At 41.0% G+C, this 14,505-nt stretch overlaps 1 protein-coding gene across 1 annotated transcript; it reads left to right on the top strand.

Annotated features, from left to right (window-relative positions):
- Window positions 1-3,467: 3,467 nt before the first annotated feature.
- Window positions 3,468-12,803, top strand: meox1 (mesenchyme homeobox 1). Its single transcript, XM_023407749.2, has 3 exons — window positions 3,468-4,445; window positions 8,981-9,153; window positions 12,022-12,803. Exons 1-3 carry the CDS (start codon window positions 3,944-3,946, stop codon window positions 12,142-12,144), a joined length of 798 nt encoding a protein of 265 aa, XP_023263517.1. The 5' UTR covers window positions 3,468-3,943; the 3' UTR covers window positions 12,145-12,803.
- The last annotated feature ends 1,702 nt before the right edge of the window (window positions 12,804-14,505 follow it).

The raw sequence follows: 14,505 nt of genomic DNA, 5'->3' as shown, positions 1-14,505 counted from the left end.
CGGTTGCACAATAATGGAGTGAATTAACCAGATACTTGTATGAGGTTGAAGTGCCAGAGTTATTTCACTGATTTTTGGAAATTAGCTCCTTTTCCCCCACTCTCTCCTCCCCTCGTCCTTCCTTCTCATATTCATCCCCCCACTCGTCATCAGGACAGTAGCAAAGATAAGGGACTCCCACAGTCCAGTAAAACCCAGGTGACGTGCCTGTGGGGTCGGAGGGGGTCACGCTGTCAGACACAAGAGACTGATGGAAGGCCCTAATCCCGCCCGTGTCACGAAGATGGATCAAATGAAAACACACACACACACACACACATACATTCACCCACATTCATGCACAAAAATGTATATGGAAGATTGCAGCTACGCACACATGACAACAGACCAACATTATACAAAACTTACTGTATGTGTACATATATAAAATATCTTACTCTCTTTTTCTATATTTGATACTCTTACTTTCTCTCAGTTATGTACAAACACACACAAGCACATGCGCACACACACACAGACACACACACACACACACCCCCAGTGCTAGACTGACAGAAACAGGTTGTCCGGAGGGTGAGGGGAGATGTGACTCATGTCCAGCTCATTTATCTGCAGTCCGTGGTGTGTTTGACTGAGTTTGAGTTCACAAACAGGTTTCTCACACACATTTATTACCGCCACAGTACTGTGTGAAACATGTAGCAACACACTGAAGAAGATTTGGCTTGTCATTAAAAAAAAATAAAAATACAATTAAGCTTCAGTGTTTCTGAAAGGATGGGGCTGGTGTTATTTCAGAATTTTCTTATTGCCAACAAATCCCAGGAAAAGACCAAAACCAGTAAATGATTTAGTCCAACTCTGAATACTTTCTGACTTCCCTACCCTGTCTGTGGCCTATTTATTACTACTAATGGCATAAATCTTTAAAAGCTGGTCTCATATACAAAGTTTTATTTTTCAAAAAGGTTCAGTAATTTCCTTAAACAGCTGGGCACTGTCGTTTTTAGGAAACATTACTCAAACACAAGTAGATTGTGCATATATCTAAGGATTATTTTCACATGCAGATGGATACACATTTGGTGTATTAGTGAGTATTTACAGCAGCAGGAAGATGTGTGCGGGAGTGAGTCAAAATAAACTACGGTGTGTGTGTGGATTGGTAATGACGGAACATGTCACCCAGTGCAACAGTATAGTTTCTTTATGTGTTTTTTAATAGTTTATGGATGGAGCTCTACAGCACAGAGGATTAAGATACAGTGTCTCATGCTTTGGACTCAGACAATATAGAACATGAAATGTAGATGTTGGTTGGTTGGATTCTTGGTTTTGGTCTTTTTGTGGGATTTGTTAAGAGTGTTAAAAAAATGTTAAGATTGACAGCCTAAAAAACTGAACCTTGAATTGGAGAATCCTAAATAGAGGAAGCTAACGTAGCTTGTTAGCTTATTTTGCACTATCAATTCTTATTAAACCTCAATGATAGAAATACATCTTTTGAATAAACTGTGAACCTATTTTCCTGTTAGTGACCGACCTCTTCAATAAATCTTTATTGAATTAAATGATGCACAGTCCTGAGAACAAAATGCCAGTGAGCAGTAAGTTGCTCAGCACAGAGAAAATAGAAAATACTTCTCTCTCTCACATTCACAAAAACACATACAAACACCATTTATCTCTTCTTCTGAGACACGTGCACCACACAGCCTCACTGACGTATATTTTCACAGCACACACACACAGACACACACACTTTAATTTATACTGACACACAGATGGCCCCTGCTCTGACCACAAATGTAGTGTAACCCCTGGTCCCTGCGGTGCGGCCGGGGCTCAGACTGCCAGTAAAAGCGAGGGATGCTTCATGGCTCAACAATTCGCTGGGTAAATGGAAAGGGTTTGGTGTGTGACCTCAAACACTCTCCTTTCTGTCTCTCTCTTTTTTGCTCGCTCTATCTGACTTTCTCTTCCTTCTCTCATTTTAGTCCTCTCCTGCTTTTTGTTGGCTTTCTCCTAATCTGATTTTCTCTTGGCCTCTTTTTATCTCTTGTTTTATTTTTTCCCTTTTCCATTTCCCTTTGAGACAGTGTACATTCAGATCTTTTTTTATTTTTTCACTCTCTTTTTTGTGTTTTTTCTTGAATGACTTTGTCTACAAAAGAGGGTCAGATTATATTTTAGTGTCCAGACAATGATAAAGGGTAATTTTATCTGGTTTATAACCGATTTTATTTTTTCCCCTAGCCCTCACCAGCAGAACCTCATAACAAGTTGTGCCTTTCTTTTTAAGGTACGGTTTTATCTCCGTTCTTTCTTCTTCTCTCATAGCCTCCATCTCTAAATCTTTACTTCTCTCTTCCCCTGTCCTCTCGGTGGAGGTGTGATCCACCTCCCCTCCTGTCTGAGAGGTCAGGAGCAAAGTGAGGACACCACGAGGAGGAAGGCAGACCTCAGCTCACAAATATGAGCAGTATGAGGCAAAACTGTGCATTTCTGTAAAGTGTGGTTCAGTGGGTTTATTGGGTAAGGGATACGCTGAAATTTAGTCCAAAGTTTGGTTTAGCCAGAAAGGTTTTAATGGTATTAGAGACATTACTTCATGGGGAAGTGGCTTCTATCGTGAGTAGCGTGCAGAGATTAAAAATCAGTGATCAGAAAATTGAATAATTACATCCTTGCTTGATCCAGATGTGGTTCATCTACATATGATTGCTGTCACACACAATTGCCGCCACTGCTTAAAACGTCATATCTAATGAGTAAGAGGAGCTCCACACAGAAACAGAAAGAAAAAATAGCACAGTCCCTCAGCTATAGTGTTTGCTAAGAGAAAATATGAGCTTGTATTTTTGAAATATGGCTTTGAAATTTCATATTGTGTTTCACTAAAGTGAGAAAATCTCAAGAGGTGTGAGAGCCTGCGTAACCAATGTCAAATCCAGTCCTGCTATCACCTCAAAGTAAAGGAAAGTCCAGCCAGGTGGATTTGGGTGTGTAGCATTAATGTGCGCACTCACACACACACACACACAAAGTGAGAGAGAGAAAAAAAAGTTTTTAGATTGGACAGGACAGGCAGGGATCAGGGGTGCAGAGGGAAAGGGTTAGGGTTAACTTTCCTCTAAAGGGTGTCAAAAAAAGGGAACTAAATTGGGTGTCAGAAAAGTGCTAAGGAGCTGAAATAAGTCGAGGTCCACAGCTCCCATGTGGGTGGGTGCTCGCTTTATATTTTACAGACAATGTCCCTTTAAAAAGCCCCACGTCTGGAAAGCCCATTAGATGTGCATATAAAATTTCCCCCGTGATTAATAGTTGATGAAGCAGGGTTGTTTGGAGGGTACTACCAACATGTGGCCGGCAGGGCTCCTCCTCTGCAATCTCACGTTACACTCCATAAACTTGCCACTCTTTCCCACCTATACGTTTAAAAAGGAGGAGGGCTCACTTGTCAAGAATGCCTTAGAAGAGTTGTGAAAACAGCCAGCCCGAGAAGGGGAGTCATGCAGTTGCGGATGCAGCTCTCCTGCCGAGCCACAAACCACTCAGATCAGTCAGGGAGAGAGAGTGTGTGTGTGTGAGTGCAGGACCAGGGGAGAAAGTGTGTGAGAGTGTGTCAGGAATCAGAGTGCTCCAAAGGACGTCACACATGCTCCCAGAGAGAGAGGGAAACACGTTGTCACAGGAAGGCGTCTATCCTCACGCGTTCTGGACTGTGGAAGAGTCAACAGCCTCTGACAGCAGTGAGTATTCCAGCGGTGGATGCAGTGAAACGATGATGTGCATTTAGTCAGCTGGACTGGATATTTCTCAGAAGTGATACAGATTTCAAGACCTAACTTACTTTCTAAAGGGGGGGCTTTAAAATTCCTCACCACGAAAAGACTTGTAATAAGACATTATTGAAGAGTGTGTGAAGTGTTTCTGCATCACCATGGATCAGCCAGCCAGCAGCTGCATGCGGAGCGCCCACCCCAGCAGTCCCATCTGGGGCTGCATGAGGAATCCACACTCAGGGGTCCCGGGAGCAAACCTCCAGTCGCCCTACCAGCAAGGCCCTTTCTCCCTTCACCAGAAGCCCGAGTTCCTGGCCTACACAGACTTCTCCAGCTCCTGCCTGGTGCCGACCGCGCCGCACGCAGCCTACCCCCGAGACGACAGACTCTACCAAGAGAGCCAGGGGGGTTACCAGAGAGCTGACTGGCAGTTCAACCCCTGTGAGACAAGGGTGAGAGCACCCGAGGCCTGCGCGCCTGTCGTCGCACCCGCAGTAGTAGGTGGCGGCGGGAGTGGAGGGCCTGAGCTGGACAGTGTAGGGGGAGAAAGGCTGCCAGGTACCGTGCCCGGGTGCCTGGAGGGAGAATACTCACCCCAAAGCGTGGCGTCGGCCGACTCAGACAAGAAGAGCTCCAATAAGAGGAAGAGAGATGTCACAGGTGAGTAAGGCTTACGCTGTGATTGATGGGAGTCAGCTGGGGTGTTCTGGTTTATAGGGAAAAGAAGAGCATCCAAAAGCTCATCACAGGAGGCTTAGAAAAGGAAAACACATATTAATAAAATGCACATTTGGGAGCATTAAAAATCAGAATGGACATTCCTCTTTTTCCTACTGTACACTGGTGTATAGTGGTGGTGGAAATATAGAGAAGAGATGGGGAGGAAACATGGAAATGTTCCAAGGAATCAGCTCAACTCTTGATCTGGCAAAATTTCTTAATTTACTTGGATTAGAAATGAAAAAATTGATTCCCATTATTTTCTCTGCAACAATAGACAAGTGTAAAAAATGCTATACGGACATTGTTGCTCCTGAACATTTAGATATGTCAAGGTTAAGGATTTCTTCCTCGCCCTATATCACAGCTGGCATTGACACAAATTCCCTCTATTTCCATCTTAAAGCTGCACTCTCACCAGATCACTATGTGAAAGGTGAGTAGGTGACGAGACATTTGTGTTCGAGACACACACTTTAAGTAACAGTTGCATCCTCTTATTGTTCGGGGGCTTACAAAATGCTGAAATGATTAACGAGGCATCTGAACGTTTCATTGCGCTCCTGTATCCGTTGGAAATAGACCATTGTTTTATAACAGTCACAGCCACATGATGCTGGTAAAAAAAAAATGACATCAGGGTTATGGGGGGAAAAGTGTTAAAAGGCATCACAGGTGCTTCAGACTGAATTTATTATTATTTGATTTATAAGTCTCAGAAGTGAATCGTTCAAATAAATTCACACATAATCCCACTGTAGTTGATGATAAAAGAGCAAATGATTGTTAATTTAAGAACTTTTAACTATTGAAAACAATAAAGAGATCATGTAATAAATACACCAGAAGACATAAGATGATAGTATTCATATTACATGCTACCTTCACCATGTTTTGCCACAAAAGAATGAGCTCCATGTCCTTGCATATCCTCATATACGGTAAGAATGGTGTTGTTAGCACTGTATGCATTTTGGATTACAGTGTAATTTATCCCTCCTATCATATTTCACACTTACTTACAGGAAGAAAAAAGTAACTATATCTGTGAAGGTCTTACATGTTATATTTATAGCAAGAGCAACAGGCTAAAGGAAATGTTCGTGTTTAAATTGCATCTAAAGGTGTGAAAGTTTAAATACTTTGAATTTCGCACTGGCAGAATGAAAATAAAACAACGTCCAACACATCTGCAGCATTCACAATTCATCCCATTCCTTCAGACACTCTTCTAAACTGCAAAGATGATGGTTAAACCTATGCACTTAATAAGAAAGAAAATGTTTGCAGTAAATACAAGAGAGCATTGTGTTGTCTAGTAAATTTTGGCTTAAAAAATGTATATATTTTAAATGAGATTCAATCATATGGACAGTGAGACTCAGCATTTACAAATCTTAATGTTGAGTTTAATATGCTGCATGATGCATAACTGTCCAGATATTGTCACTGAAGTTATAACAGAGTATAACTGGATTAAAGTTTGTCCAAACAAATTGAAGTATATCAGATTAGAAAGAGCACAAATAATTATTTGGGGAATATCTACATGGCCTGTATCTGCAACAGACACAATCCTAATTGAAGAAGATGGTGGGGGAGTGTAGACCCCCTCTCCCCCCTCCCTCCCTTCCTTACCTTATTGTAACCTCCACTCACTACACTGAAAACATGCCAGACCACGTCTGGTAAAATCACTTGCCTGTGAGCCCACTTTTTACATTCTTATCCATTGACATTTTCCTGTCGTTAAGCCGTAACACAATCTCCCACTGAGTGCATGCAACATGTCTGACCACTACATCAGCTCTTGGTTTCAGAAAAAGAGCCATTCAGTCTTGAATGGCTCAAGCTGGTAGAAGAGCATATATTAGGAAAATGTCCTGAAGGCATTCACATTACAGACAGAGCTGCTACACAGTCTGCTCGTATCTGTGTGTGTTTATACAGATATGAAAATGTGGTGCTTTCACAGAGACGTGTCCAAAACCCTGCACTCACTCTGCTATCTGATATTGACTTCAATCCAAAGTTTGATCAGTATTTTTTATAATACAGTACAGTATGTAACGAGAGAAAGAGACGTTCGTGTAAACATTCTGCTATTAGCAAGTAAACATGCTATGAAAAATATTATTAGTGTTATCATATTACTATTATTTATATCAATATTTCTTAATGTTCTCTGTAATTTCTGATAAACTGACATATGAATAATAAAAAAATTCAGTTTAATTATAAAACGAAACATTAACACTTAATTTTTACACCCTCTTAACATTTATTACCAGTTTATAAACACTTAAAAAATGGTTTATAGCATACTATGATATAGTTGTGAGCAAATATAAGGACATTTTAAAATTCACATTATTTTGTTACACTTATTTTTATTAATGTATTTTTCACTAATTATAACTCCTCTTATGATATAACTCCATTACGAATAAACAGTTAATAAAAGCATAAGCCTGCGTGATGATTACAGTATGTTATAAAGCATCTATCAACATTTTACACACACATATGATCAATCACAGGTGGGTTTAAAAGTGTTGATAAATGTGTAAATAAATTATGTATAATTTATGTGATCAAGTAAAATTTACCCATTCATGCATATAAGTAAACACTTATAGATAATCTTATATCTGCTCACAGATACATGACAAAGTGTTATAATGTGGTATTAACCATTCATTAATTGAATACTGTTTACTAACCGTAAATAAGGGGTTTTAATAGTGTAACTAATAAAAGATTCTAATTCATTGTGATATCCCGGCTCCCACTTTTACACACGCAAATTATGTGATCAGCCAAACGTGTAATTTTCGCCTGGGGTTTTTACTTTAAAACAATCGTGACTTTACAGCAGCTTTAATTCAGTCCTGATTAAGACGAACTGCTTTTGCACCATCCGCCCAAAAGAAAGGTACCAAATGCTGTTTGTCTTTGGGACCCTGCTGGGTGCAGAAGCCTTCTCCCTGCAAGTTTACGGCCTCTGGCTGTGCAGGATATTTATTGGGGGTCTGTTTAGTGAGAGCCAGTGTGTGCCCCTGCCAGGTGTTCAGTCTAACTAAAACTGCCTGGCACAGCTCCAGACCAGACCTGCCGAGGCCAGGCAGCACCAGCACACTCAGGGCAGCGTGTCATTAGTGACACTTAAACCAGAGTGAGAGGGTTTCGCTCGGGTGTGACACATGGGCACTCCAGCACACACATCCTGGCGTTTGCACACGTTAAGCAGATATGCACAAACTGCTCACATGCGCACACATGTCCTGGTCTGCCCAGTCACATCTGGACCAGGTACTGCAGTCCATTTCACGTTCTGGCCCGGTGCTCTGGCAAGCACCAAGAAAAACTTCTCACTTTGACAAATTAGAACCATTTTCTAGAGATTACATCAGCTGCTAGTGTCGCTACCAATGCACAATTATTACCAAAAAACTCATTCCTTTTCATACACAAGAGAAGTTTTACTGAAAGTCAGATCAGGTAGCTTTCATTTGTACTTACCCTGGTAAATGAGGTTTAAAATTTCACCTTTAACAGGGAATATGGAGGCAGAGAAATCTATAAATCTTAGCACATCCCTTGTCTTATGAAATATTAACCCCACTGCCACATTCATAGAGACATCTCACGCTTTTTTTTCTGATGTATTTGCTGTCATGCAGAGATGAGTTAATGTGAATCTCCCCTGAGTGCTCCAGTTGGAAATCTCTCACACACGCACACACACACAAACACACACACACACACACACACCCACATAGTACTCAGACCTGGACACATCCGCACCTTTGTTCTTTTGTTAGAGGCTTTAACGATGTTCCGCTGCATTCCTCTCCTAACTCAGTCCCTCTGTGGCTGGTTTGGTGGCCCCTGCCCTGTGCCGACACATTCTCACACACACCATGAATGAATGTACAAATGCACAAATTTATACTTATATCTTCATACAGGCAGAGTACAAGCAAAAAAACACATGCACATATGTACTTGCATGCTCACTGTATACTAAGGATACAGGTGAACAGGGCTCATACGCTCAGGTCAGGGTGGTCTCTTTTTAAAGTGCTGGTTTTGGTGTTTACTATATGAGGGGCCTCCCACTAAAGAGTCTTTGAGGTTGTAGTTTGTTGGTTGGAAAGGTCCTTAAGGTCTTTTTAATAGTCAACTAGGGGCTGGTCACAAAATTAATGGACAGCTAATTCAAATCAGATTAGCTGTGAATAAAGTGAAAATAGACGGTCAAGTGGTGCCATCATATGTAAAACCTTTTGTATTTATTTTTGCTCTGTTTTAAGCAAATGTGATTTTAAAAAAAAAAAGAAGGAATATATGCATAACCCTCGATGAAATAACATAGAGTGTGTTTTCTTTGAGAGAACTATTTGAGAAGTAGACAAACAGGGCAAGAGCAACTTCACCCCACAGCTTGTGTGAAACGCATTTTCTCTCTCCAGATATCCAGGAGTCCAGTTTTAAGGTGGACTCCAGCTGCAAGGCCCGGAAAGAGCGCACGGCGTTCACCAAGGAGCAGCTGAGGGAGCTGGAAGCCGAGTTCACCCACCACAACTACCTGACCAGGCTCCGCCGCTACGAGATCGCCGTCAACCTGGACCTCACAGAGAGACAGGTACACCACCGTCCCCTCACACGAGGATGTTAAAGGATAATGATTATCATTTCACAGTAGCTGTACATCTATTTGTATTTACACCTCTGCAAGAGGAATGAGGTAAATAATGAGAAAACAGTAATGCGATTTTGGAGAAGATATATTTTATACCAGAAGCCCCAAAATCTAGTTGAAATCTTTGTAGAAAGGTTTATGTTACAAATACTAAAAGATTTGAGAGAAAAAAATGGATTCTACCTTTTCAGCAGCAGAATTCCCAATGAAAATTTCGCCTATAAAAAGAAAAATAAACCACCAGCTTAAACTAACACCTTAATAACCCAAGTGGTTTAAGATTATCATGGATCTTAAAATTAAAAATAAAAAAAATGGACCAGAAAAAGTTTAACAAACAAACCTTCTAAAAAGGTCGTCATCTATTTTTTTAAGGTGGAGAGTGTTCGAAATGACTCTATATTCACTATACATATGATAATATGGCATAAACAGAGTTGCATTTAAATTTCAATGAAGCATATTTTCCAGAATACTTTTCATCCTGTGGTCGCAGCTGAATGACATGCAGCTTTAATGAGTGGGCGGCAGCTCCAGACCTGATGAAATCGGGCGAACATGTGTCGATGCTGCTGGATAAAGCCCCACTCTGTCTGTCAGGCCCAGTGTCCCAGCTCCTCCTAATGAGGCCATGGTGCCACAGTGACCACACATACTGCCGTCTGCTGCTAAATCTATTTCGCAGACCCCTGAAAAACACACTCACACACACACTCACGCACACATTTGTACAGAGAGACCAACACACTCAAACCGCACATGCAGCCAGGTTCCATCTTCACTCAGAGCTCCCACTGCAACTTGCCGGTGTTTTCCAACTCATCCTACGCTCTTTGGCGATATGCCGTCCTTTCAATCAGTCACGATGAGCAGAGGAACCCGGAGACGAAGAGGCTGCAGTATGTGGGAACAGATTCATCTGAGTCTCAGAGATGAAGGGGGAGATGCTCAGTGTGACGTACAGAGGTCACCCAACACTTCCCTGACCTCAGAAATCCAGCTTAAACTGCACACAGGTTGGACAGCCACAGAGAAACAGAGATATGAACTGCAACAATCACCTCATAGATTGAATGTAGATGCTTTTAACACGTTTTTTAACTTACTGTGTGTGCTTTTCTAAGTAAAAGAGCATTGAGCTTTGTCTCTTTGCATTATGACCTAATTCAACAGGTATGAATGTTTGTTTTTTTTCTGCCTTAAAGCATAATGTTGGTGATAGTTTTAATTTTCCTACTGACAACAAATTCCATAGAAGACGCAAACCTACAACAAATTTATCCTAGGATATATCTCATTCCTCTGAGCCATAGAGCTCCACTGTTGTGCAGAAACAATTAAAAGCACATCAGTGAGCCACACTGTTGCACTGGGTGACTTTCCTTCATTACCATAAATACACACATGGAACTTTTGCCGACTCAATCTCACACACAACATCCTGCTGCAGTAAACAGCAGTAGGGCACCAAATGTGTATCCATCAGCTGCTGAAAATAGTCCCCAACAAATGCACAACAAAAACTACAGTGCCTGGCCTTTTAAGGAAATAACTGGACCTTAAAAAAATAACATAAAGTCATATCTTCAGTGGGAGTCCGTGGGCTTGGGGCTGGGAACCAAAGTATTGAGAGACGGACTAACACATTGTTGTTTCTGGAGAGTTTAGTCAATCCATAAATACCCATTTAACACTCAGCAAATTTAAAAGCTGCAATATCCAAAATAGAAACATTCATTACTTCGTAACTTAAGCATGACACAAGCTCAGATTTAACTTGACACTGAGCCTTGTATCACTATTGAATGAATGATCTACATAGTAGCTGTTGGACTGGTTGTTATAAATGAGTTATATAGCACAGGTCATGCAGTCTGCTACCATGTTTAATAAGTGTATAACACCCTGGCTGAGGGTTCTCCATTGCAGATGTAACTAAAGTTTCTGCCACCTTTTCCCTCGAATTTTCCCAACTCTCAGGAAGTGTATGCTTTTACTGCTGTTCTTGGCCAGACAGTTAAAGCATGATATTCTCATTTCAGAACAATGCAGTGATACAAATGAGCACTATCCACGTTGTGAGTAAACTTACGTCCTGTGTAGGCTGACATCCTGATAGCTGACTCTTCTGACCTGCTGTCCATACGATACTCTCTGCCTGCACTAGCACAGGTTCTGAGCCAGAATTGAGCTGAGCTCTGACACTGAGTCTGACAATTCATGCAACTTGCAAGGCCAACCAAACCCAGCCAGTTTATATACTGCGCTGGGAGATTTGTGGGAGATTATTTGTCCATTTTTCTGCTGACCATGTTGCAAAGCAGAAAGAACAGCCACAGTGATCCTGTTACAGGTTCATATGTGGTGAAAAAACACATTCTGCACTGTATCTGTGTGTTACAGACACTTATTGTTTTAAGTTCTTATGCAGCTCAGTATTTATTCATAGTATTAACTGTTATACACTAGTAGCGCTACAACTAATTTATTTTTCATAGAGGACAAAGAAAACCAGCTAATATTCCTATTTGACAGGCTAGAACCAGTGAATTTTTAATTAATTTTAAGTAATAAATTATTAAAATAGTTGCAGGTTAATGTTCAACTGCATTAATATTAAATTACTACAAAGGTGGAACACCAGGAAGTTATGTCTGAAGCAAATTTATCACAATTATCTCAGTTTATGCTGATGACACTATAATAAAACTGTTAAACGCAGTCCCTTTTTAAAATGGTTTTAATCTGGCTCTGTCCGTATTAATGTGACATTATAATCTCTAAGGTAACAATTTTGCTTCTGTGCCACAGGTGAAAGTGTGGTTCCAGAACCGGAGGATGAAGTGGAAGAGGGTGAAAGGAGGACAGTCGGCTTCCCCGAACGACCTGGAAAATGACGACATAGACTCGGCTGCCTCGCCCAGCTCTGAATGAACAAGGGGGAGGGGGTGGAGCATAATGAAAAGGAGATGCTGATCACCTGTAGCACACAGAAAGAGACTGGGGTCAACTGGACACTGATGCAGCACAATGCAACTTTTGCTCATTTCTTTGGAAAGCTGCAAGAATCAAATAATTCTAGAGACTTTTTTTCATTATTCCCAAGATGAAATCACTGAGCATCTCCTTTTTTGTTTTCTGTTGTAAATAGTTGATTTCTGTCCATAATGAACTGCATTTTGATACACTATTGATAAGTACTAAATACTGTTTTTAGAGGCCACCTCTTGTTGCAGAGATGATACTTGCGCTCGTTGTACAGTCATACAGTGGCTTTAAGGCCAGTGATGACTTATCAGACCGTGATGTGATTGTGTTTGAGGGTATCCCCTTTGGTTCCAATATTGTAATCACGGCCTTTGACGCTTGACTACAACCACCTGGGAAAACTCAGACTGCACAAGTGTTGCCAAGCCATAAGTGCCTCTGAATCAGATGTTGTTTTTTTTCATTTTGTTAGTTTCTTCACCTAGAATATAGTTTTTTTTCTGTCAAACATTTTTTACTATTCTTTTTTTATACATTTTGAATATTATTGATAAAACACAGATGTTGCCTGTTTCTGCAAATAGAATAAATCATCTGCTGCAAAATGGGGAAAATATCTTGATAATTTCTTCCAACCATAACAACCGAGTTATGATTGAACAGTAGGTTTCCTTGGCTGACGGTTTTATCATGTGTAGTCGATTTGGTCAGATATTAACTTGCTAAGTTTGCTTCCATTTGCTATTGATGTTAGCAGCTGACATCAAAGGTAATCAATCATGCATGTATAGTTGTGTACTTGCATGTCTTTTTAAGCATGAAATATTATTTAAGCCTAGTTCCAGAGATGCCACCCATATATTAGGTTTTGTTTTTTTTAATTGAGTCAGGTGTAACAGGTCTGATGTTATGCTCATTGGTGGCTATTTCCTCAGTTGGAAAAACAGCTAGCCAATCAGAGCCTTTGTAGCCATGATTAATAATAAGGACACAAGCTTCCTGTGCCAGAGCCAGAGAAATGGTGACCATGAAAATGGGGACAAGCATGGATGAGGCTGATGCAGCTGTACAGACTGTTGTAGGTTGACTTACAGACATAACAACGTCATTAACATGACAAATATTAAAGCTGCACTAGTCAATATTTTTATAATCACACAGAGTCAAATGACTTATAATAATAATCACCTGACTTTTGGTTTTGCGACCTGATCAACCCTGTTTGCAGCCATGACAGGCAGTTGTTTTCAGCGGGAAAAGCTCCAATAAACCCACTGTAAACTACTTGGCCTGCACCAAACTGCTGAACATAGCAGAGCATTTAGCAGCTAAAGGACCAAAGTAGGTGAATCACCAGAAACACGGCTCCAATATTATGTTTTCTGCTAGATGTGCAAACAGGAAACTCCTTGCTAGCAGAGTCACAATGTCAATGTTGTGTTCACAGCTTGTTTTGCTATCCCCAAGTGGCTAACTGCTGTTAGCAACCGCTACAGCAAGTTGATGACTGAAAGTGATACCAGCAGGACCGATTATGTCACTTGCTACTGAAATACAACAACGTCCTCCAAGCAAAAATGCGCATTATGTCAGACTGAAAAATGAAGTGAAACAAAACGGCAATTCATTCTGATAATTAGGCTAAATTAGGCTTATGTGCATACCTGTGCACATGCGCCCCTGGGCATCAGTCACATGGTCCCAGGTGCAGTAAAACAGTCTCACAGTTCAGTGAAATCTTCCTGTATGGGGGTAGGCGCGAAAAATCTTATTAAGAGGAATTATGGGTGTTTTTTGAGAGCTCCTGTGACACAGCAAGCTTTACTCAAAAGCCTTTCCAATGATGGCATAATTATCTTCATTAATATCTCATATGTGGGTCAGATTTCCCTGAGGTCCGATCGGAATCAGCTCTCATCACCGCCCACCTAGATCCTGTCTGTAATCCTAATGGCAAGTGGTCTCCTGTAGACCCGACGCTGATCACTGTGATTAGTCTGAAATGACCTGACAAGCACTAACACAGCTCCAAGGAGATGTGAGGGTGTGTGTACATGTGTGTGTTTGAGGGTTTGAATTGGAACATTCGTTTATGCGCACCATCACTGTCATTCCAGGCAGCTCACAAAGGGCCATTAACTTGACAAGGTGGAGTTGGGCTCCAAAAAGCTAAACTATTTGGCCCCCGCACACTATTTTCAACGGAAGCATCTGGATGGGGCCAATTTGATCTCAACCTGAGTGGAACCTAGACAAACCCACGCACGGGGCCCCCAGGACCAGAGGAAAAAAAAAAAAAAAAAAGAG

This window comes from Seriola lalandi, unplaced genomic scaffold (assembly GCF_002814215.2).
Source record: "Seriola lalandi dorsalis isolate HSWRI2012SDOR001 ecotype SW California unplaced genomic scaffold, Sedor1 jcf7180002054346, whole genome shotgun sequence".
NCBI classification, from domain to species: Eukaryota; Metazoa; Chordata; class Actinopteri; order Carangiformes; family Carangidae; genus Seriola; species Seriola lalandi.
Note: the sequence above shows the minus strand (reverse complement) of the source record. Positions and strands in the feature narration are given on the sequence as shown.